At 37.7% G+C, this 25983-nt stretch overlaps 1 protein-coding gene across 2 annotated transcripts in view; it reads left to right on the plus strand.

Moving 5' to 3' along the window:
* Ralgapa2 (Ral GTPase activating protein catalytic subunit alpha 2) overlaps nucleotides 1-25983 on the plus strand; it is a 310629-nt gene that overhangs the window by 161778 nt on the left and 122868 nt on the right. For both annotated transcript variants that reach the window (XM_090351922.1, XM_090351923.1), the window contains 4 exons: nucleotides 8164-8292; nucleotides 19643-19771; nucleotides 20549-20607; nucleotides 22761-22869. In XM_090351922.1, coding sequence (XP_090208048.1) covers nucleotides 8164-8292; nucleotides 19643-19771; nucleotides 20549-20607; nucleotides 22761-22869 — 426 coding nt within the window. The remainder of the gene's footprint in view (nucleotides 1-8163; nucleotides 8293-19642; nucleotides 19772-20548; nucleotides 20608-22760; nucleotides 22870-25983) is intronic.

Genomic DNA, 25983 nt, shown 5'->3' on the forward strand with positions numbered 1-25983 from the left:
ACTTGACCATTTTAACAAATAATGTATAGTACATGCCACATATTATGTATGCCATATCTTGAAAGTAATTTGCAGCACATCCTTTATTCCTAATGACATTTCTGGAAACATAAGACTGATACTATATTCTGTTGTGTTTCTTTTTAAGAGCCATGATAACCATAGGTAAAGCCCTGTAAAGGATGACCTTGCACATAGTGCTGAAGCAGCAGACACTCAGTAGAAGGAAGGAGAGGATCAGACCTTGAGAGTGGAGAACTCTTCAGATCTGTTTTTCTAGTCATTAAACATCTCATCACTCATTAATTCTGCCAATCAGGCAGTAATTAATATTAACAGTTTTCTTTTTCTCAAAGTACTAGCAAATTGTGGCTGTCTTTCATTGTTAAAGAAAGCACAAAGGGGGCCGGGAGTTTGGCCTAGTGGTAGAGTGCTTGCCTAGCATGAAGGAAGACCCGGGTTTGATTCCTCAGTACCACATACATAGCAAAAAACCGGAAGTGGTGTTGAGGCTCAAGTGGTAGAGTGCTAGCCTTGAGAAAGTCCAAGGACAGTGCTCAGGCCCTGAGCCCAAGCCCAGGACTGGCAAAAAATAAAAATAAGTAAAAAGAAAAAAGAAAGCACAAGGAAGTGAAAGTTTAGCTTAAGTGGAAGAGTGCCAGCCTTGAGTATGAAAACCAAGTGAAAATACGAGGCCACAAGTTCAAGCCTCAGTACTGGAAGAGTGCCAGCCTTGAGTATGAAAACCAAGTGAAAATATGAGGCCACAAGTTCAAGCCTCAGTACTGGAACAAGTAAACAAAATTTGTATTCTATTAAAGTTTAGGATTAAAATATCCCTCTGCATTCAAATTTTTTTTATAATTAGTCATCTAAGAATGAGATGGGTCCTGTGCTTTTATGATTTAGATTATTAGAAGAGACACATCCTCACATCCCTCATTTCATAAAATACCTTCTTTAGGATAAAAGACAGGCATCTTCCCTGAAAAATGGAGATGAAGTCTTTTCACTGTAACTTTGTAGTTTTCTTGAAGTAACAAGTCAAATAAGGAGTTAAATGATCTTGCATACTCAGATTTTATTTCTTGATGGTTCTGTTTGGCCTCATGGAGGAATTGGGTAGTTTTAGGTAGAATAACCGGATCTGTTTGCTCTTGAGAAGCGGGCACAGGTCTGCAAAGGAAAGGCAGCGAAACAGATGGCTGGCTATTGTGTTACAGCCATCATCTGCTGAGCTGTGAGCAAATATTAAGTGAATAATATATACGTGATTGGTGTGCAAGTACAGTTGCAACATTTCTAATACAGTTTGAGGAATGGCTACTTCTTGACAATTTGTGTTTCATAGGATACTATATTGAAATGTTTTTATTTACAAGATTAATCTATTTTAAACTATTTTAATGTGGACATTTTCCCTGATTTTTTGACACTACGGTACAATATTTTGAATTGAATTGGCCTGTAATGGCCTTTTTTATTTTCCATAACAACACAGCACTGAATTATAGTTGTGCAATTATGTAAACAATAGAAATGCTTCCAGAATGAATCCTTCCTTTTAAATTTTCATTTTGTGTAATTGTTGGAAGGTTTGAAGCCATAATAAACAAAATTATTTTACACATTTATCGTTCTAAAGGTCAATTATAAGGGAACTAAAGAAACAACGCTATGCAAAATGAATAAACCAATTTCTGCTGCCATCACCATATGTTTTTCTTATCACTTATGGTTTTTCCAGTTACTGTGTACATAGCATTCAATTAAAGCGATTCATTTACTTGGCTGAATGTGGTTTGTGTTTATAGAACTGTGCTTTAGAGGAGAGGAAACAGCACACCTCTATTTGAATTACCTGATTTTTTTTTTTTGCAAGATCAGTGATACAGGCAGGACAGATGTTCTCACCAGTTACTTTCTCATAAACCTGAATCTTTTGATAAACTCTGAATACACAATTTTCATCCTATAGTCTAGTTTTTTACATTTAACATGTAGCATGCACATGGACTTTACACCAAAATGAGGAAAAAAATACAAGTTTGGTTGTCTCTTTTCCATATGATGTTTTGTAGGTTTATTTGTTTGACACAAAAGGACTATGAAGGACTTTTATCTATGCTTCATTGTGGTCAGCTTTAAACCATAAACTTAATTCCTAATTTAGATTCTGTTCACCAATGAACTTATTGTTTCCTTTCTTGTTTAGTGTATTTAGAGTATAAAAAAGATACTAATTCTTGTTTCTACATTCAGTTATTTGGGGGTAAGCTCCAGAATTCTTCAGAAAAATGAAAACTAGAAAATTTTAACTAAGCAGTTTCTTGTTTTTGTTTTCTTATTTGGGTTACAAGTAGTGTGCATGGAGCCTGATTATTATAGTGCTTCGTTAAGGATGCTGTGTTCAGAAGCACTTTTTTTTATTTTCTGTGTGATCCAAGAAGCTTGTTTAGCCTCTTTGAAAATTTTGAAAATCCCCTTTTAGTAGATCAGAGAAATAGTTCACTGAATTATAGCAATTAAATGTATGAATTAGATTCTATAAAGTCCTTCATAGTCCTTTCTTTGTTGGAAAAAAAGTGTTCTGCTCACTTCTCTACTGCTTTCTGTATGGTCCTTTTCAGTTAACAAACATATATCTTCACATCTGCTATTCCTTTAGATTCTAGTCATTTAAGAGGGCGATCAGCCGGGAGTGTTGCCTAGTGGTAGAATCCTTGCCTAGCATGTACAAAGCCCTCAGTTTAATTCCTTGGTACCTCATACACAGAAAAAGCTGGAAGTGGTACTATGATTCAAGTGATAGAGAGCTATCTTTGAGAAAGCTCAAGGATAATGGCCAGGCCCTGAGTTCAAGCCCCAGGATTGGCCAAGAAAAAAAAGAGGGAATACATCCTGGTTTATAAGACCCCAGACAGTATATGATTTGCCCAGTCTCACACACTGTTTTTGAATCCAAACCCTGTGACCCCAGTTCTTTGCCAGTTAAATCTGAGTAGACAGGCATTCTTACTGGTGGGCCTTGGGGAGGCAGTACTAGATAACAGCAAATCACAAAGTTCAAATAGAATCCTTTCTCTTGTCTTATCCTTGTAATGCATTCAGGTAGGTTAGATGGTGTGGTCCTAAAAATCTTCTAACACTGTTAAAGTCACCCTATTTAAAAGGCAGAAGCTTGCCTGGGTTCCAGGAGCTCACACCTGTAATAGTTGCTAGCCAGGAGGCTGAGATCTGAGAAGGGAGGTTCAGGCATACAATCCTAGACTCATCTCCAAATTAACCAATGTAGAGCTGAAAGTGGAGGCATGACTCAAATAGTAGAGCACTGTCTGTGAGTGACAGTTGAGAGTGGTGAGGCCCTGAGTTCAAGCCTCAGTAGCAGCAAAAAAGAAAAATAGAACTTGTCTTAGACCAAGAACTTTTATCAGGCAGTAACATTTTTAGAAAAAAAATAATTATTGGCTTACTGATATTGTACTGATTTTAAAAGTTTTTACTGCTTCTGACGAATAATTTTCCAGAATTTTTTTACAGCTCAAAAAAGGTGTGCCATTTAGAAAAGTCTACTGGGCGAATCATGTTTGCTTTGAAAGTGAATATCACAGAAGGTATGGAATCATATACATGAATGATTGATGTTTGGACTGTGCCATCCACTTTCATATAAAGCCCTAAAGGCTTTGAAATAAACATGAGCCTCCAGATTTTTATTTTATATTTTTTTTAAAGATCCATTACAACTGTGTCCTTAACGCACAGAGAAGAAAGCGAAGGAAAGCATTAGCCGCGAGATGAGCACTTCTTGGATATCCCTCTATTGGGAAGATGCAGATACCCTTTTGAGTACCACAAGGTTATTCCTAATTTTAAAAAATATTATCTCAAAGTCGTATCTTTGGATTGTCCCATCCCAGTGAAGGCCAGTGTATGGCTATAATTTGGGTGACTGGTCACATAGCCCCCTCATTTAACCCTCACATTAACCCCGTCCCCATGCTGCCTGTGCTGCCTGTACTCACTGAAGCACTGGCCCTCCTTCTCAGGGCACTGCCTTACGTGGGTGGTAAGAGAGTATGATAGGCAAGCCATCTGTTATTACACCCTGTCTTTCTGATTTTCTTGCTCACAGTAAAAGGTTCCATTAAAGTGACTGGCTCATGTCCAGGGGCTGGGACAAGCCATGTGACTTTATCACAGCTCCATGCATATCTGTTGTCTTGCACTTCAATGGCAACTTAATATTTTTTTCTGAATGCCCCATTTTACAGATCATTGCCTTTACACATACACATCTTACGAAGCAAGAACAGATTCTATTTACAAATTCTGGCTTGAGCTTGTTAAAGGAGTTAGCTCATTCCCATAAACATAACCAAGGGAAGCATTTTTTAGATTTAAAAATTCTGGATTCCAGTGGTGAAAATGGCTCATTTAAGTGCATTTTAAAGATTTTTAAAACCCAAAGGCTTCAAGGTTTTAATTTCTCAACAGATGGAATTAACACAAACATAACAAACTTAAAATTATGGTTGTTTGCATTATTTATCTTCAAATGCATGGCATTCTGCTACCTTGCTAGCCAGGTTTGCATGAGTCCTTTCATGACAGCATATGTCAACAGAAATGTGCTTCCATCTGTTGCAGGATAGCTTGATGCCTGATATTTCAAGACAAGGCCCAGCACAATATGTACCTCTGTGAGTAATTACAGGTGTGTGATGAGGAGCCCAGGGCATTAATCAGGCTTAATTATATATTTTTTAAAAGACGAAAAAAAAAGAAGGTGGCTCTTTTGTTCTACTCTTGGAGCATGAGTTTACTACACACTTTCTAACCTGCAGCATCCATCTGCTCAACCTCTTAGAGTGTTTGTTTTGGCTGATATGGACCCTGAAGTGTGTCACAGGACGTGATTAAAGCAGGTTTAAACATTAACTGGGAAGAAGTATGGTTCAGGTTTTTCTTCCCTTTCTCCCTTCCTTCCTTTTATTTACCTACCTATCTGTCTGGTTACTTTTTGGCATAGGAAAAACTCTGCTAAAATGCCCAAACTTTAAATTAGTATATGCTAAACTATTTACTATATGTAAGTCCTAATAGGTTAAGCATTCTCAAGACATTTTAAGAATATAAATAGTGCCAGGTGTGGTGACTCACACCTGTAATCCTAGCTACTAAGGAGGGCTGAGATCTGAGGGTCGTGGTTCAAAGCCAGCCCACGCACTAAAGGCTGTGAGACTCTGATATCCAATTAACCTCTAGTGTCGGGGTCCTTCGTCCCGGTCCCTCTCGACTAGTAGGAGGGATGGGGAAAAACACGCCCCGACCAGGATGAGCAGCGAGAGGAAAGGGCCCACTGTCCTCCCGCACTCAGCCTTCCGTTCCCTGAGCACGAACAGAGACACCAAGCAGCTTCATCAAGGCAGGAAAATCTCTCTCTCCAATAAAACCCCCTCCTGAGGAAGTTCCTCCAGCTAATATACCCTCACTCTAGGTCCCAGCAGAGAGTGATAAACAATAACACATTTGTAACCAATGGTAATCAAGTCTTGCGCCCTGCCTCTTGCGCCTTGCCTTGTCTCAGCAGAAAGTTATTAGACGTGGCATTACTCGGCCCCCAACACTCTAAAAACAGGAAGTGGGGCTAAGGCTCAAAGGGTGGGGTGGTAGCCTTGAGCTCAAGAGCTCAGGGTCAGTGCCCGGGCCCAGAATTCAAACCCCACAACCCATACCCAAAAAAATAAATAATGTGATTAATAGAAATTAAATGTGTTAATCATGTAGTGAAAATTAGGCTTAGGTAAGAAAAAATTTTTCTGAGCACATAAAACATACTTTAAGATTAGTTGTTAAATGAGGTTTCTACTACATAAAATCACTAAATTGATGTAAGAATTGATTATGTTGGGGCTGGGAGTTTGGCCTAGTGGTAAAGTGCTTGCCTAGCATGCACGAAGACCCGGGTTCAATTCCTCGGTACCACACACATAGCAAAAAAAAAGCCAGAAGTGGTTCTGTGGCTCAAGTGGTAGAGCTCTAGCCTTGAGAAAGTCCAAGGACAGTGCCCAGGACCTGAGTTCAAAGCCCAGGACTGGCAAAAAAAAAAAAAAAAAAGGTAAAGAATTGATTATGTTGCCTGTACTTTGTTCTGATTTAGTGACTTAAATTAGAATTTTTAATTTGTTATTGTTATTATAAATGATATGCAGAGGGGTTTTTAGTTACGTAAGTCAAATAAAGATTACGTTTCTTTTTTGACAGTGTCGCCCCTTCCCTTGTTCTCTCCCAGATTTTCCTTCCTACCTCTACTTACAACTTGTATAGTTCATTTTCAACATAGTGTTGAGTGAGTACCACTGCTGCATTTGTCACTATTATTATTGTTGTTGTTTTTTCTTCTATCTACATTAAAAACTAAGAAGACAGGGGTTATGTTTTACTTACTACTTATATGTTGTTAGTATTTCTGAATGTTCATAAGTACAAGTCACATAACTATAAGATATCAGTGTGATTGGTCAATGTGCCTGACTAAAACTTTATACAAAAAGACCATTTTTTTCTCCCTGAATACTTACTAAATACACTTGAACACATACGAACATATGTGCATATGTGTATATACACTTCATTCACCTACTAACTTACTCCTCACTCACCTATGGCTTTACAGGTATGGCTTGTTCCATGAGGTGTGAATCCTGTCTAGTGGTCAATCTTGACTTGACACATGCAGGAATGAAGTTACTGCTTCAGAACAGAGCTGGTGATTGAGGGACCAGACATCCATCAATAAGAGGCCATTACAGACAGGACATGTAACATCTAGGCCAGGGATGCTTCATGATGTATAAGAGGCTACTCTTGCACCTTACTATCAGATCTGTGCTCAGATCCATTCAACTCCTTGACCCTAGTGTATCATAACAACACTTTGGGCCCTCTACATGGTCCCATTTCTTAGTGCATAAGATTACCTGAAGAGTGATGATTTCTATCTCTTTTCCCATGTTTGTAACTATAACCCCTCTATCCCTCACCCTGACAATAAACTTAAATTAAAATATGGACATATAGGATGAGGCTAAGCGAAACCACCTCCAGGATATGGAAACAAGAAGTTTATCTTTGTGATTGTTGTTCTTTATTATTATTATTATTATTATTATTATTATTAAGATAATATGTAGAGTAGTTACAGTTACATTCACCAGATAGTAGGTACATTACTTCTTACACATTGATACCCCTTCTTATGTTTTTGTCCCCATTTCCCTCCTCCAACCCCCTCCCAATCATCTTGTTTTTCCCCTTCCTTTTCCTATTTCAAATAAACAAATAAATGTATATACAATATACCAGGTAGCAAAGACAGATACAGTAACAATATGAGATTAACTAAAGAGCAACATGTGATTGTTGTTCTTAATGTACTATGTAAAGTTCTTTTCTTTTTTTTCCTCTTATGGTTTATCTCATGTTATTATATCTGACTTTGGTACCCGGTATATTGTATATACATTTATTTGTTTATTTGAAATAGGGCAGGGAAGGTAAAAACAAGATGAGTGGGAGGGAAATGTGAGAAAAACATGGGAAAGGGTAACAATGTTCAAGAAGTAATGTACCCACTACTTGATGAATGTAACTGTAACCATTCTATACATTACCCTGATAATAAAATTTTAAGAAAAATAGAAAGAAAAGACTTTCTAAATGAAACACTGATTTCACTGAAGATTGATGGCTAAAGACACAATATAGTCTTTATTTTAGTGACAGGTATTTGAAGATTTTATTTCTCTGTCTACCTCCACACCCTGTAGCTTGTCCAAGGAGCCCTCCTTCAGGTGGGAAAAGGCAGAAAGTGCTGTCTCAGTGTTGCAGTCTAGATTTTCAATATTCTTACAGTTTGCAGTATCCATTCTCTTATAAAATGAGCACAAGATTGTAACTATGTCTAAACCTTGTCACCAAAAAAAAGTTTGCCATCTGTGTTCCTTTAGAGTATTATACAGTGGTATAATGTAAGTGTATATATAATCTGTTTTGAAGTTTTGTTCTTGAAAATTCAGTGGTCCCTCTCTACATCACCTTTACAATAAAATTAAGTTAAATTAAAAGAAATTACATTGAGTTTTTGTTCTTCCTTTTTAGGATATCTTAAATACCATCATAAGGCACTGTCCAACCCGCTTTTTCTCCCTGAGTTTGCCTGGCTTCTCAATGTTGGTGGGAGACTTCATCACGGCCGCTGCTAGGGTCCTCAGTACAGACATGTTGGCGGTGAGTATGACAATGCTCAACACCCAGGCTCCCAGGAGACTTCACAATCGCTAACAAGGTTCAGATTTCTCCACTCTTAACAGGTGTTGACTCATTAGTGCAATGTGAGACTGGGCTCTCAGGGTAGATACCCTGGCAGCTGATGTGTGAAATTGTAGGATAAGATGACACACTGGTACTGGAGAGGCGTTTCATCAAAAGGCCAAAGTGTGAGAAATCATATCCCCACTAATATTGTAACACATTTACACAGAAGCAGGCCTTGTCTCATAAAATCTTATTAACATTTTTCAGTAAATGCTCATTCAGATATAAATGAAGCGAAAAGAGAATTTTAAGTGTACATTAGTAATAAAGAATTATTTGTATTTTTAAGATTTAAGTTTGGGCTATTATAAATCTTTTAAAATGTGATATTAGAGTCAAACCCGCTAAACTTGTACTATACTGCCATATTGAATCCTCAACCCTGAAAATACTTTTTTTTTTTTAATTTTATTGTTGGGGTAACATATGGAAGGATAACAGTTACATTTGTTAGGTAATGGGTATATTACTTCTCTAACCTTGATACCCCTTCTCATGTTTTTGTCCCCCTTTCCCTCCTCCACCTCCTTCCAATCATCTTGCTTTCCCCCTTCCCTTTCATATTTCAGATGAACAAATTAGTCTATGTACAGTATAACCAGGTAACAAAGTCAGAAACAGTAACTACATGAAATTAACCATAAGTGGAAAAAAAAAGAAATAATTTCACATAGTACATTAAGAACAACAATCATCAAGATTAAACCCCTTGTTTCCATAACCTAAGAAAATATTTTCTTAAAATATTAAAATGAAAAATATTTACCATAAATAAATATGTATTTTCTTATTAATGTTCGAGAAAACTATAGAAGAATTCTCATACTAAAAATGCTTATGCATGTAAATTAAATGTGTATTAGTGGCTGTAAAAATGTTTTTAGTCTCCACACTTATTCTTCACTTTTTAGACAATGTCTTAATACCTTGTGAGAGAACACTCATATGCATTTAAACCTAAAGGGTCTTTCTCATATGTATTCTGTAAAAATGATTATCTATGGAATAATTTTCTTCCTTTCAGGTTGTATAAATAAAAGGATAGATTCAAATAGTATAATTCCTTAGAAAGGAAAAATCAAAGTTAAGCAAAATAAAGCACCAAGAAGTGGGTACAAGAAAGAGATGGGATGGGCCGGGAGTTTGGCCTAGTGGTAGAGTGCTTGCCTAGCATGCATGAAGACCTGGGTTCGATTCCTTGATACCACATACATAGGGAAAAAAAGCCAGAAGTGGTGCTGAGACTCAAGTGGTAGAGTTTTAGCCTTAAGAAAGTCCAAGGACAGTGCTCAGGCCCTGAGCTCAAGCCCAGGACTGGCAAAAAGAGAGAGAGAGAGATGGGGTGAGGGTCAAGGAGAAAGGAGTGGACAAGTGAAGAGAAGAGGGAGGAGAATGCAGTCATAAATCGAGTGTATATCTTACCAAAGAAGGGTGAAAGAAGGAGTAGGAAGAGGTATGAGTGAGAATGTTGAAAGGGATGACATTGACTAAGATCTATTACATTCATTAACTGCTTTATTGAATGGCAACTCCTTTGTAAATACGCTTAAACATAATAATAATAAAACTATATATTAGCCAGACATGGTGGCTCACACCTGTAATCCTAACTACTCAGGAGGCTGAGATCAGTGGATCGCCTCTGAAAGCCAGCCGAGGCACTAAAGTCCATGAGACTCTTATCTCCAATTCATTCACAGAAAACCGGAAGTGGCACTGTGGCTCAAGGGGTAGGGTGGTAGCCAAAAGCTGTAGAGCTCAGGGACAGTGCTCAGACCATAACCAACAAAAAAATCAAAACTATATATTGATTTTTTGGTTTTCATACTTCAGTAAAGCTGGAAGTAAAAGAATCAGCCAGGAATAAATTAAGTAACCTTCTAAAATCTTTTCAAAAATGAGAAAGAATGAATGAGAATGTAAGCATAAGAGTTACATAAATAAACAAATGATTCATTTAATTACTCTCTTGTTTAAATTTGAGGTTTAAAACTGTAGGAACCTGGTGAGAGGTATTTGGGTGGCATACACAAGCTCAGCCAAAAGTTTCAGATAACATAAGCTAATTTCGAGTGTGAAGTACCTGATGCTAGAGAGAAAGAAGCATGCACAAGCTATACACACACACAAATGCACAGCAGCATTGCTTGTAACATCCTCAAACTAAAGCCAATCCAAATATTCATCAACAGTAGAAAAAAACCAACTATGATGTGTATATAATATGAAATTTAATAGAATATCATTACATAATATGGAAAATTATGTACAATAAAAAGAACAGTTACATAACAATGGTAAGTGAAAGAAGTCAGACATAAAACATACACTGTAATTTCATTTACATAAAACTCAAAATCCAGACAGAACTAATCTGTGTTTTAAAGCAGAATAGGAGTTTCTTTGTGGAGTAAAGGGGAGGATACTGTGTGAGGGGAAGAAAGGATTTCTTTGGTCTGGTGATGGGGGCTGGTGATGTCTTTCTCATTGTCTGTCTCATCAGCTCCAGGGTTGTAACCTCTGTCACTATTCCTTCTCTCTGTCCATTCCCAGAGGTGGCAAGCATCCAGTACTCCCAAACAGAAAAGGACATCATATTGTCATCCCAAACTTTTCTGTCCCAAAGAACGCATTTCATAAGCCCTTCAGAGTACTTTGGCCTAGATTCATACTGAAATAACTTTGGGACAATACATTACATTACTTCCTTCTAAATCATAGAAACATATTCACATTTAACTGCTTTACCACATGTTTCTGCAACTGTTTTTCTTCCTACAGTATTTATTTTCCTTGAGCACTAATTCCACATGACCCTCTAGAACATACTTTGGGGACCCTAACTTCCAACCCTCTTATCCACAAGCCTATGGATGTGTAAGTATAACATAGGCATATCAAATCCCAACACACATCAGCAGACCACAGCTAATTTCAGTACTTCTTTCTTCTCCCTGCTGACTGTCACCACATAGCCTACCTTAACCCTGAGCAAATGAATTACATTATATGCTTCCTTATAGCCCTGCATCAAATCATGCATCAAACCATAGTGACCTCAAATGATTTTGATTTGCATTTCTTTTATGGCCAGAGATGTTGAGCATTTCTTCATGTGTCTATAGGCCATTCTTATTTCTTCTTTGGAGAAGTCTCTCTTTAAGTCTTTGGCCCATCTTTTAATGGAATGGTTGTTTCTTTCAAGATTTGTTTTGGACAATTTCAATTTTTTTTAGCTGTAGATATATTTTAGATATGAGGACTTTGTTGTAAGGCTAGTGAAAATCTTCTCCCATTCTGAGGGCTTTCTATTTAACTTGCTAGCTACGTCCTTTGCAGGACAGAAGCTCTGTGGTTTAATGCAATCCCATTTGTTCAAACTTTAATTTGTTGGGTTTCTGGGTCTTTATTAAGAAAGTTTCGACCTATGCCAAGGAGACCTAGTGTATCTCCTGTGTATCTCCTATTCTTTCTTGTAAAGTTTTTAGTGTATCTGCTTTTACCTCAAAGTCTTTGATCCATTTGGAATTGATCCTGGTGAAGGGTGACATAAGGATCCAACTTCAGTTTTCTGCAAATGCTTAACCAGTTCTGCCAGCACCACTTGTTGAAGAGGTTGTCTTTCTTCCATTCTATTTTTTTTGGCTCCCTTATCAAAGATTAGGTAGCCATAGGTCTGTGGGTTGATTTCTAGATCTTCAGTTCTATTCTGTTGGTCCTCAGACCTGTTCTTCTGCCAGTAGAAAACTGTTTTGGTTACTATAGCTCTATAATGGAGTCTAAAGATTGGTATTGATATTCCTCCTGTGCTGTTCTTTCTACTAAGGATTGTTTTTGCTATGTGGGGTCTTTTATTATTCCATATGAAATTTTGGATTGCTTCTTCTATTTCCTTAAAGAATGACATTGGGGGGCTGGGAGTTTGGCCTAATGGTAGTGTTTGCCTAGAGTGCATGAAGACCCAGATTAGATTTCTCGGTACCACATACATAGAAAAAAAGCCAGACATGGTGCCGAGGCTCAAGTGGTAGAGCTTTAGCCTTGAGAAAGTCTAATGGCAGTGCTCAAGCCCTGAACTCAAGCCCAGGGCTGGCAAAAAAAAGAAAAAAAAATGAATGACATTGGGATATTGATGAGTATTGCATTGAATTTGTAGATATGGCCCTTGGCAGGATTGCCATTTTCACTATGTTAATTCTGCCAATCCAGAAGCATGGGGGGTTTTTCCACTTTCTCAGTTCTGCTTTAATTTCCTTTTTCAGGTTTTTAAAGTTTTCATCATAAAGGCCTTTTACATTCTTACTTAAGTTAATTCCTAACTATTTTATTTTCTTTGAGGCTATTGCAAAAGTAGTTGCTTTCCTGATTTCTGCCTTGCTCTTCTCATTGTTGGCATACATGAAAGCAATTGATTTTTAAGGGCTAATTTTATAATAATCCTGCTAGTTTTTTTCTTCATTTTATTTTTTATTATCAGGGTAATGTATGGAGGGATTAGAGTTACATTCGCCAGGAGGTAGGTGCATTTCTTCTCACACATTAATACCCCTTCTCATGTTTTTGTCCCCATTTCCCTCCACCAGTCCACTTCCCAGTCATCTTGTTTTCCCCCCTTTCCTTTCCTATTTCAAATAAACAAATAAATGTTTATACAATATACCAGGTAACAGAGTCAGATACAATAACAATATGAGATTAACCAAAGGGCAACAAAGAAGATAAATAGCATACTACATTCAGAACAATAATCACACGACATAAACCTCTTGTTTCCATATCCTAGAGATCCTTTCATTTTGTCTCATCCTATATGACCTTATGTATCTAGGGTTTGAGCTATTGTAATCCTCTGCTAGGAGAGTCCTAGATGTGTACTAATTATTACAAATGAGGGAAACCATTGAGCCAATGTTCCTTTGGGTCTGGCTTACCTCACTTAATATGATTTTTTCCAAGTCTTTCCATTTCCTTACAAATGGGCAATGTCATTCTTTCTGATGGTAGCATAGAATTCCATTGTGTATAAGTACCACATCTTGATCTAGTCATCTACTGAGGGGCATCTGGGTTGGTTCCATATCTTCACTGTGGTAAATAGTGCTGCAATGAACACTGTTATTGTATAGTAACTTCAGTATATCCTTATTTCTGGATTTTTGGTACCCTGCTACTTTGACAAAGTTTTGAATCAGCTCAAGCAACTTGGGAGTGGAGTCTGTAGGGTTCTTTAAATGCAGAATCATGTCATCTGCAAAGAGGGAAAGTTTCACTTCCTCTTTCTCTATTCGGATTCCTTTATGCTTGCTTCTTGCCTTACTGCTCTAGCTAGGAATTCTAATACTATATTAAAGAGGAGTGAAGAGATTGGGCATCCTTGTCTCATTCCTGATTTTAGAGGAAATGGCTTTAGCATTTCACCATTAAGTATAATGCTAGCTATAGATTTGTCATACACAGCCTTTATTATATTGAGCATAATGTGGTGTTGGATCTTGTCAAATGCCTTTTCTGCATCTATTGAGATAATCATGTGATTCTTGTCCTTGCTTCTGTTGATGTGATGAATTGTATTTATTAACTTGTGTATTTTGAACCAGCTTTGCATTCCTGTGATGAATCCTGTTTGATCTTAGTGTATAAGTTTTTTTGATGAGTTGTTGAAAACGGTTGGCCACTCCAGTTAGAATGGCCATTATTAAGAAATCTAATGATGTTTGACGCTGGCAGGGATGTGGCCAGGAGGGATCACAACTACACTGTTGGTGGGAGTACACACTAGTTCAACCACTATGGAAAGCAGTATGATGTTTCCTCAAAAGACTAAGCATAGAGCTTCCATATGACCCAGCAATTCCTCTCCTTGGCATTTACCCAAACATCCAGTAACAAGGACATACTAAAGCCACTAGCACAATGATGTTCGTTGCAGCACTATTTACCACAGTGAAGATATGGAACCAACCCAGATGCCCCTCAGTAGGTGACTGAAACAAGATGTGGTACTTATACACAATGGAATTCTATGCTACCATCAGAAAGAATGACATTGCCCATTTGTAAGGAAATGGAAAGACTTGGAAAAAATCATATTAAGTGAGGTAAGCCAGACCCAAAGGAACATTGGCTCAATGGTTTCCCTCATTTGTAATAATTAGTACACATCTAGGACTCTCCTAGCAGAGGATTACAATAGCTCAAACCCTAGATACATAAGGTCATATAGGATGAGACAAAATGAAAGGATCTCTAGGATATGGAAACAAGAGGTTTATGTCGTGTGATTATTGTTCTTAATGTAGTATGCTATTTATCTTCTTTGTTGCCCTTTGGTTAATCTCATATTGTTATTGTATCTGACTTTGTTACCTGGTATAGTGTATAAACATTTATTTGTTTATTTGAAATAGGAAAGAGAAAGGGGGAAAACAACATGATTGGGAGGTGGGTTGGTGGAGGGAAATGGGGACAAAAACATGAGAAAGGTTATCAATGTATGAGAAGTAATGTACCTGCTACCTAGCGAATGTAACTGTAACCCATCTATACATTACCCCGACAATAAAAAATTTAAAAAAATAAAATGTAGAAACCATAGTCTTCACCTTTCTTGCCATTCTCACCATTATTCTTTCACTGCCAGCCTTTGTTATATTTTTCCTGAGACCAATTACAGAGATCTAGATAGCTCTGTTTGAAATCTCTCTCCTGAAATCTCTCTTTATGTCCTTTTTTATACTGTGCTTCTCAAATCTAGTAGATACATTCCACTTGTAGCAAAGATTGCCAAGCTCTCTGGTCTTATGAGGGATACCTTTAACATCTCAGGAATGATATGTGTAAAGAAAGAACATGAAGCAGAGATGCTCAGGATCATAGAAAAAACTGGCACCATGTCTTGAATTGGCTCTAAAAAAATTGAAGTGGAAAAGTTTTGGTATTTTCTTTGTGGGAGCTGGAGCTTGAACTCACAGTCTGGCCACTGTCTCCAAGCTCTTTTGCTCAAAACTAGCACTATTACCACTTGAACCACAGATCCATTGCTTGCCTTTTGGTGGCTAATTGGAGATCACAGTCTCATGGACTTTACTTCTTGGACTGGCTTTGAACTACAGTCCTCAAATCTTAGCTGTCTGAGTAGGTAGGATCACAAGCATCAGCTATTAGCACCCAGATGAACAGTTTTGTATTTTAAATATTTAACAGAAAAAAATCAAGGGAAGATAAATGAAGCAACAGTGGTAAAGTCTTGAATCTCGATGTTGAATATACTTGGTTATTTTATTCTCTGCACCATTTCAAGATTTTCCTTTTTATAATTTTAATAAGTAGAGGGGTTACAGTTATATTCGCCAGATAAAAGGTACATTACATCTCACACATTGATACCCCTTCTCATGTTTTTGTCCCCAATTTCTTCCCCCACCCCTCCCCTCATCTTTTTTCCCCCTTCCCTTTCCTAAATAAATGTATATACAATGTACTAGGCAGCAAGATCAGATACAGTAACAATATGAGATTAACCAAAGGGCAAAAAAGAGAAGAGAAAAAACATAGTACATTAAGAATAACAATCACACAAGATGAGGGACGGGGGTGGGGGGAAGAAAATGGGGACCAAGACATAAGAAAGGGTATCAATGTATGTGAAGTAATGTACCTTCTATCTGGTGAATATAATGCAATCCTTCTATTAATTATAATAAAAGAATATGGAAAAAGAATAACAATCGCTCATAATTAAGCTCTTGTTTCCATGTCCTGAAGGACCATTAATTTAGCCTCATCCTATATGGACTTATGTATCTAGGGTTTGAGCTATTGTAATCCTCTACTAGGAGAATCCTAGGTGTGTACTAATTATTACAAATGAGGGAAACTATTGAGCCTATGCTCCTTTGAGTCTGGCTTATTTCACTTAATATGATTTTTTCCATATTTTTCTGTTTCCTTACAAATGGGGCAATGTCATTCTTTCTGACGGCAGCATAGAATTCCATTGTGTATAAATACCACATCTTGTTGATCCACTCATCAACTGAGGGACATCTGGGTTGGTTCCATATCTTTGCTATGGTAAATAGTGCTGCAATGAACATCATTGTGCTAGTGTAGTATGTCCTTGTTTCTGGATGTTTGGGTAAAATCCAAGTAGTGGAATTGCTAGGTCATAGCATAGCTAGCAAGAATGGGAGAAGATCTTCACTAACCATACAACAGACATAAGCCTCATATCTAAAATATATCTACAGCTAAAAAAATTGAATCTCTCCAGAACAAATCTTGAAAGAAACAACCATTCCATTAAAAGATGGGCTAAAGACTTAGAGACTTCTGTGAAGAAGAAATAAGAATGGCCTGTAGACACATGAAGAAATGCTCGACATCTCTGGCTATAAAAGAAATGCAAATCAAAACAACTGAGATTCCACCTCATTCCAGTTAGAATGGCCATGATCAAGAAATTCAATAAGAAGAGATGCTGGTGGGGATGTGGTCAGGAGGGATCACTACTATACTGGGAGAGAGTGTAAACTGGTTCAACCCCTATGGAAAGCACAATGGCAGTTCCTCAAAAGTCTAAATATAGAGCTCCGCTATGACCAACATTTCAAGATTTTCTTAACAAAGTTTTCTGAAGAGAAAAAATATATAGCTTAGTGGTAAAATGCATGCTTAACATGCAAAGCCTATTGTTGTTGATATTCAACACCTTAATATTGTTCAGAGGGACGGAGAAAAAGGAAAAAAATAAAAATTACAATCAGTGGTCAGAGTGGTGAAAGCAGGGTACTTTTATAAAAATTAAAGAACTCTGCTTGGTAAGGCTTGTTGCATTTTAAATGCTTAATTAGTATTGCTGGCGATTGAACTTCTGACTCCCCCATGCTAGACAAGCATTCTACCACTCAGTAAATAGTCCAGGCAGGCCCCTAATTCTCCATCCCACTGCCTGAGCAACTTGAATGCTGAAATCATAGGTACATACCATCACACCTAGTCCTGAGATGCCTTTTGACTCTGAGTACCAAGAAAGAATGAGTCAAGTTCACAAATCTGGAAGTCAGGAAAAATATAAAATAGAGAATCGTGTCGGGGATTGACAGCAGGCAGGAGGCATTTCATAGTACACACATGTAGATATCCAGTGAGAGTGAATACAAATCTCAGAGGGATCAAGACAAGGAACTATGATCAATATCTCATATTTAGGTCCTAGGGGAGTGTGAAGTTCCAGTAAAGAGACTGTTAAGTCTCCCTTGAGAATTGAGAAAATTATCTTAGAAACCATAGGATTGAAGTGTGCTTAGGTGGGAAGGGCTTATCTACTAAATCAGTGTCTTAAGAGAAGGCATATAAGATCAGAGCAAATGCTGGCCACTAAGTTCATAATAGCAAATGTATTCACTGTTGTCTGATTTGGGCAGATTTTAAATTTTTTTTGCCAGTCCTGGGGCTTGAACTCAGGGCTTGAGTTCTGTCCTTAGGCTTTCTCAAGGCTAGATCTCTACCACTTGAGCCATAGCATGATTTCCAGCTTTTTTCTAGGTATGTGGTACCGAGGAATCAAACCTTGGTGCATGCTAGGCAAGCACTCTACCAACTAGGCCAAACTCCCAGCCTGATCTTAATATTTTGATATAGTAGTTTCAAATCCTCATACTTACAAAAGTGAAATATATTGAAGATGTAGTGACTTTGTCTCTAATGTCATGACTCCATTCCAAGCTGTCATCATTACTGTGAGTTCTAGACACTGTTCTCTTCCTGCTTGCATTCATTTATATCACCGTTTGAGGGGTTAAATGCTGGAGAGCTCTGTGCCATTTGTCCATGTTCTCTTCCTAGACAGCCTTAGGCTTTCCTCCATTCCCTCCAGTCACGGCTTCCCAGTGCTTATATACACTGTGCATGCTCACTGGGCTTGATATACATGGGGCCTATTAAAATTCCATGGGTTCCTAGGTCCTTCTGCCATGGCCATTCCTGCTTTTTGCAGTGTACATCTTACCCACTTAGCTCACTCCTTCACTCATGCTAGCCTTTCTCATCTGTAATCATATGGGTAGCTTTTAGCAGAAGTTTTAATATCTCCTGATCATCACAAGCATATCTATAGAATATGTTTCTGCTTTATGTTTATTTACCCATGTGTTTATAAGAAACATGCTAAGTCAAAAGGAAGTAATTGTATATTTCCAATTTATGCTTCCCATAACATATGCCTCACTGAATTGTGTGAAACACCTAACTTGCTTCTCCTCCTCGACCCCACATGTCATATTCCCTTCTCACTTTTATTTCATATTCATGTTCTTACCAATGTAAGCCTTGTGAAAGCCTGAAATTAGGTAGCCTTAAGATTTTGAAGAGCTCTCAGTTTTCTTATGGAATATGGAAGTGTTATACGGTCATCTGGATAGATGGTAAGATGGACAGATGGTTAACTGGATCACATACTTTTGTAATACAACCCCTATCCATCCTGGAATAATTATAGCTGCCAGTCAGTGTTTTCTGAATCAAAATACAGTTAAAGGCCAGGAGTTTAGCCTAGTGGTAGAATGCTTAACCTAGCATGCATGAAGACCTGGGTTCTATTTCTTGGTACATAGAAAAAAGCCAGAAATGGTGCTGTGGCTCAAGTGGTAGAGCTCTAGCCTTGAGAAAGCCCAAGGACAGTACCCAGGCCCTGAGTTCAAGGCCCAGGACTGGCAAAAAAATACAATTAAATACTTCTTTTACTATATGCCCAATTTCATTTATGGACAAATAAATGATTAGTATCTCACTAGATGTGGTAGTAGTTCACTGTATTTAATTTTGCTAAGTAATTCTTGGTGAAACAGGTTATTTCCTACATGTCCTTCTCTCTTGACCTTCCCATATTTGCATTCAAACCCCCTTCCTTTCGAATATTACTCAATTGTTTTTCAGAGCAAACTAAGTTGATTTCATTTACGCTTCTTTTCCCAGAGCATTAAAACAATATAAAGCAGTCACAACTGAGCCATTGACCTTTCTAATTCTGAATGAATCTGCTGACAAGTTTTTACAACATTTGCCTGTGCCAGGTATAATGATACTTTCTATACCTTGGAAACTTGCTTTTTCATTAAAGCAAATCTCACTTGCCTAAATACTCACCTGAAAAACAGATAGGCATAGCTTAGTATTTCTTACCCAAGATAAAATAATGATAAAGATTATGTCTCACAACCATGTTATTGTTGTTTTTCATGCTTTACTTCTTGTGTCTGTGCAGGCACCTCGTTCAGAAGCTCTCACCATCCTTGGTTCTCTGGTCTGCTTTCCAAATACCTATCAGGAGATTCCTTTACTTCGATCAGTGCCAGAAGTGAATGAGGTCATTTCAGGAACAGAAGATGTCAAGGTACATAACACATTTGACTAGATGTCAGGCTCAGCATTGTATAGTTCCAGTTATATGAGTATAACTTCCAAATTTTCTCTTAGCTCTGAAATTTGGCCTTGTCTATTAAATGTTTCAGTAGTTGTTTTCAGAAGTCTGTTTAGGAACTAGAAATATAGCATACTTGCATCATATTATAATTTGATCTCTTATGTCTTTTCCTCCAGTGTTTTTTGTTAGATGTTTGTCATTCCTAGGAATGAATTATGCTTTGCAATAATTTTGTTTCCTTAACTATGCTGTGTTCATGTATCAAATGAATGTATAAGCTATTCGATCTGTTGTTGGCCTGAGTAAATATTAGTAATAATTTGAAAGCTAAAATTATTTCTTGGTAAATAAGAGTAAGCATGTGTTTTCTCCTCAATTCACTTTTGAGGCAAGCAAAAATATATGAACATTTATCAATCAATCCATAATGCATAATTATATTGTATAATTCAATTAACAAATTATAATCCAATCAAAGTTAAAAAAGTGAAGATTTTCCTATCTGGAAGTCATTTGCATTGTGAATTTGTCATTGAATATCCCACAACAATGTACCCTAGTCTAGCTTAATTATTCTGGGATTCCCCAATAGCAAGGAACCCAGAGTTTCTCCTTCTTCCGGGCTTTCCAACTGAAGAACGATCCATGTTCCTTGGCTTTTCATAGCTCCCCAATATTTGGAACATGTCAGTATGTATGAAAAAACAGCTATGACACAAAGTTTTTTATTTTATTTTGTCTTTTTAGCATTATCTCATAAATACTTTACTGAAGAAAGCCACTGAAGAACCAAATGAATGTGCAAGGTAAACTGTTTTAGAATTTTAAGATGTGCTAACAATTAACCTTCACAAAAAATTATTTTCACTATTTTTTAATAAATATATAATAAGAAATGAGAAAGTTGTTATGCTTGAATTACTTAAAAGTAATTACTAGGTAAAAATAAGATATAGAAGTTATACATAGCATATCATCTTTTGGGTAAGAAAGGCAAGATTACATATAAGTAGATATATTCTCTGATTCTTCCAGTAAGAAGGAAAATGGAGGAATAAACAAACAATTCACAAAAATAATATATTTGTATGTATGAATGTATGATGATAGTGTGTGTGTGTGTGTGTGTGTGTGTGTGTGTCTGTCTGTCTGTCTGTCTGTGTCTGTGTGTGTACATACTTGCCCTGGAGCATGAACTCAGGGTCTGGACACTGTCTCTATGCTTTTTTTGTTCAAGGGTAGTGCTGTAACACTTGAGCCACAGCTCTGCTTCTGACTTTTTGGTGATTAATTGGATATAAGAAGAGTCTTGTTGTACTAGGCGAAATGGCTCATGCCTGTAATCCTAGCTACTCAGCAGCTACTCAGGAGGCTGTGATCTGAGGATTAATGTTCAAAGCTAGCTGGGGCACAAAAGGACCAGAGACTCATCTCCAATTAACCTCTAGAAAACTGGAAGTGGGGCTTGGCTCAAGGGTAGCCTTGAGCTGAAGAGCTCAGGGACAGCGCCCAGGCTGAATTTAAGCCCCATGTCCAACAGGGAAAAAAAAAAAAAGTCTTGTGGTCTTTCCTGCCCAGGCTATCTTCAAACCCTGACCTTCATATCTAAGCTTCCTGAGTAGCTAGGATTCCAGACATGAGATACAGCCATCTAGAGTAGTGGTTTTTAACTAGTGATGATTTTTGAGCCTAAGGAAACATTTGACCATATCTGAAAACATTTAGATGACTTCTGTTATGAGTCAGGGATTGTTAGCAATTTGTGACCAAGATAGAAGGTTTTCTAGGCTGCTATAGGATGAAAAGTTCTCACCTCTCCTCTTGCAGTAAAAGCTAAACTTCCAACTCTATGAAGTCGCTGGCATCCAACTCAGCCTCTTATTGCCTTTTAGTAATTAGCCAAAATACCATCCATAACTCCTCCGTGTCTTGTGGACTCTAATGATTTTAAAGTTCTTCAAATACTGTATCTCAACTAATTTCTTAGTTATCTTCAGACTATAGCTTCAAGCATATTCCTTAATCTATCACTGCCAGATGCTATATGCTCATTACCAATTTACTAATATTAAACTAAACTTTATACCTTGGACAAACAGGTAACATGGTACTAGATCTAGTTTGGCTAATATTATTTTCCCTCCCTGCTTCTCTGTCTCCTGATAAATTAAACATTTGTAAGAATTTGTCCATTTCATATAAGTTTTAAAATATGCTATCATTTTAAGTTGTCCCTATTATTCTTCTGTTTTTTTCATTTCTATAGTCATATGTACTTTTTCAGCTCCAAAACTTTTAGTACATTCCATTTTTTAAATATTATTACTAAAAGTCTCTCAACTTTATTAGTTTTTCCACATATTCAAACTATGAATTTGTCTTGAAGGCAAACCACCCTTTGCCTCCACTGATAACTTTTTCTTCAATGTAGAAGCCAAATTTCAGTGCAGTTGTAAATAGAATCAAAATACGTATATGGTATGATGTTATCTTTGAAAAGTGTGTATGTTGGTACTATTTAAAGAATATGACAGATATTTATTTTGAAAGTTGCATCCAAATATGCTTTAAAATAAAATATAGGGTCTTATGTACATAGTAGTTTTTTGTACATGTTATTATAAAGGAAAACTCAGTTTTCAAAGTTTTATGTTTGTGATTCCTTCTCAAAAAAAATCTTAAAATAATAAAATGCAAAAACAAGTTTGATTTAGAAAAAGGAAGTCATAAATGTGTTGTGAGAGTTATCAGAAAATATGCCACTCATTTCAAGAAATAGTCAACTGCTAATCATTATCCATATTCATTTGTTCTGAAAACTTGCCTGTTGAAAATTTCTCCTCTGTTCTTTCAAGAATAAATCCTGTTGATGAATCTATAATTTTTGCTAATTTGAGTTAACATATTATATATGTTTTTTTATTTGAAAGTTTTCTTCCTTTTGTTTCTTTTTTAAAAGATGCATCGCCATTTGCTCCCTTGGGGTTTGGATTTGTGAAGAGCTTGCACAGTGTACCAGCCATCCTCAGGTGAAAGAGGCCATCAATGTGATAGGTGTAACTTTGAAGGTATTACCATTTCATGATGCTAATGTGACATCAAGCTATCTCTCTGGCATTTAGCTAGTTTTACTTTGAATCAGCTCCATATTCATTGCTCTTCACATTACAGAGAGGTAGTGATTCACAATTCCTTTTCTAATAGCCATGGTTAATGTGCTGTGAGATCACCAGTGGTTGCTTCCTAATTGGCAGGTGCAATCAGGCCGTTGACTTGAGTATTCCTGGACCAAGCATAGTAGCCAGATAGCATTCTTTTGGTGGCTGGGCAGCTCCTATGGAAAGGAGCATGTCTGCTCCCTGTCAGTGAGAGTGACAAAAAAGTGATATTTCAAGGCCTGGTCTCCAGTAGAACTGGGAACAGCCCTTACAGTGAGGCCCTGAGTGTTCAACAGCCTGTTAAGACTTGGACATTTTCATATATCTTTCTTTGTTTGCTTTGTTATTGAGATCAATTTTCATATTTTATTGTACAATCACATAAGCTATCTTTATAATAGCCTTGTAAGGTAGATGTTAGGAAATGAAGGCTAGGAAAAATTAGGTCATAAGTTTAAGGCCATGCAGTTATCAGTGGCAGAACCATCGCTGAAGACAGATCTGTGTGATATTAGAGACATAAATGAACTTATAATTATGCTGTTAGGCTGTTTCCACAACCAGAGCTCATATCCTGTCCTTTCCTGCTTCATGTTTAGAAACAGTAATAATAACTAGCCTTGTCCTTTTTGTACTTCCAGAACAGATGAATGCTGCATGTGGACTAGGCATTATTCTAAGGGCATTGGGAAAGTTCTCAATGATGAGAAAAGTATCTTCATTTTACTAGTTGGAAAACCAGGGTGCAGGCCAGTTAAAGGAGCTTTTTCAGCCCTGCAGGATAACCAAAATGAGCCAAAGTTAAATCCCAAACCATCTATCTTACGTCAATGTCCAGACTCTTATTGCCTGCCTTTTCTTGCTGTCTGCCCCATGACACTGGACTAGTAACAGCAGTTACAGCTGTGTAGAGGCAGTCACCATCATTACAGTGTCAGCCCCTGTTTTACCCTTCATGCACTATGTGTTTTAGATCGCAGAATAATCAGCCAGTGATTTACCACACCCTTAGCTTGGTGTGGGACCCTCATGATCTGGCCCTTGTTTGACTATAAACTGAAGGTTTCTTGTTCCCCAAGCATATACTCTAGCCGTCCCTATCGCCTTGTCCTTGCCCTTTCCTGCTTCACAATATTTGAAGTTAGAACAATACCCGCTGCTCATGGCTTAATGAGAAATATTAAAATTATTCAACCATGATACTACAGGAGGGTGTTCCCTTCAGCCTGAGCTGACCTTTTCCATGATGTTTAAGCCATAGAACCATACTGTGAAAAGAATTGTCACTGCCACCCACACTTAATAGAGGAGGAAAATACATTGCCTGTGAGCCTGACAAACTTGTCAGATGAAACTCAGGGGATTCTGGCCACATATCTGGGAATTTACATAACTCAAGTGTGCATCATACTCACTCTCCAGCTATGGAGGTTACTCACGTATAATTATTAAAGTGCAACAAGTTGAATATAACATAAAATAATGCAGATCTCAATTTATTTTTAAATAATTTTTTCAGTTGGAAGATGTGTCTTTCAATTTCTCTCGAATCTAGACATGCATACTTAATATATAGTAGTTCCCTCACTTCTAGACCTTATTTGGAAAAGCTGTTAATAACGCGATGGCCTCTTAGAAATTATGTATGTGTGTATTTGTAATTTTCTATACAGTATAGAACAAAACTAGAAATGGGTAACAGCAGAAGAGTTTAAGAAGAGTAATAGGATAGATATTTCTCCCTCCCCCTCCTCCTCCCCCTCCCCCTCCTCTCCCCTCCTCGTCTTTGGTGCTTGTTATGGGGTTTTGAACTCATGGCCTGGTCATGGTCCCTGAGCTCTTTTGCTCAAGGCTAGTGTACCACTACTTAAGCCACAGTTCCACTTCCAGCTTTTTGATAGATAATTGAAGAAAAGAGTCCCACAGACTTTCCTGCTCAGCCTCCTGAGTAGCTAGGATTGCAGGTACCAGTGTGGGATAAGCCACTGGTGCCCAGTTTTATTTCTTAAATTTCCACTATCATTCTGTAATTCTGAGGAAAAACAAAGAATAAGAAAAACATGTGGCAATACATATTGAGCCCTTATTCTGTCAGGCACTGTCCAGCACAGCTTGCGGCTTGTCCCACTATTCTTCCCTGTTGGGTGGGTATTGCTGCCATCTCCAGTTTAGAAATAAGACAAGGGAAATGGAAGAAGAAAGTACTGGCTCCAGCTTGAAGTACAAAGCAATCAAAGAGCCAAGAAATCCAGAAGGCCAAGATATAGCCAAGTAGATTTCCCCTTCTCCAACTCCCTTCTCTTACTTCCTGTGCCACAAGTCTGTCCATCACCTAACTTACTCTGCTTATCACTCAGCCTCCTGAGTGGTCTTGCCAGCCTTAAGCTCACCAGCATAGCTCACCAAATAGTGTACTTCATAGGACTCTGCCTGCCCAGTGACACTACCAGTTCCTGCAAAATAGGAACTATGTATACATTTTGTGCCTTTAATTCTGTACTCAAATTTTCATGTGAGCTTTTGGGGTATGACAGTGATGTAGGAGAATAGCAAACATGTACAACCTGCCCTGTCCCACAGTCCTCCAAGTCCAGAAGTCCTAGACTATGAAAAAAATATAGCAGGAGAACAGGATGAAGCTAAAAACCTGGAAGCAGTAGCCTGCCACAGCTTTGCATGAGGATAGTGACCTCATTGGAGCCTCATTTTGAGTCCCATAGGGTAGAAACAATCTAGGGCCTTTAAGCAATAGAAAGCACCTGTAGGATCTGGGTACCAGTGGCTCAGGCCTATAATCCTAGTTACTCAGGAGGCTGAAATTTGAGGGTCACAGTTCATAGTCAGCCTAGGCAGGAATGTCGATGAGACTCACATCTCCATTTAACCTCCAGAAAACCAGTAGTGATAGAGTGCTAGCTTTGAGTGAAAAGAAGCTCAGGGACACTACCTAGCCTAGATCCTGAATTCAAGTCCTATTACTGACAAAAATGAAGGAAGGAAAGGAGGGAGGGAGGGCAGGAGGTG

The sequence above is a fragment of the Megascapheus bottae genome, chromosome 18 (genome assembly GCF_031878675.1).
Source record: "Megascapheus bottae isolate mThoBot1 chromosome 18, mThoBot2.hap1, whole genome shotgun sequence".
NCBI classification, from domain to species: domain Eukaryota; kingdom Metazoa; phylum Chordata; class Mammalia; order Rodentia; family Geomyidae; genus Megascapheus; species Megascapheus bottae.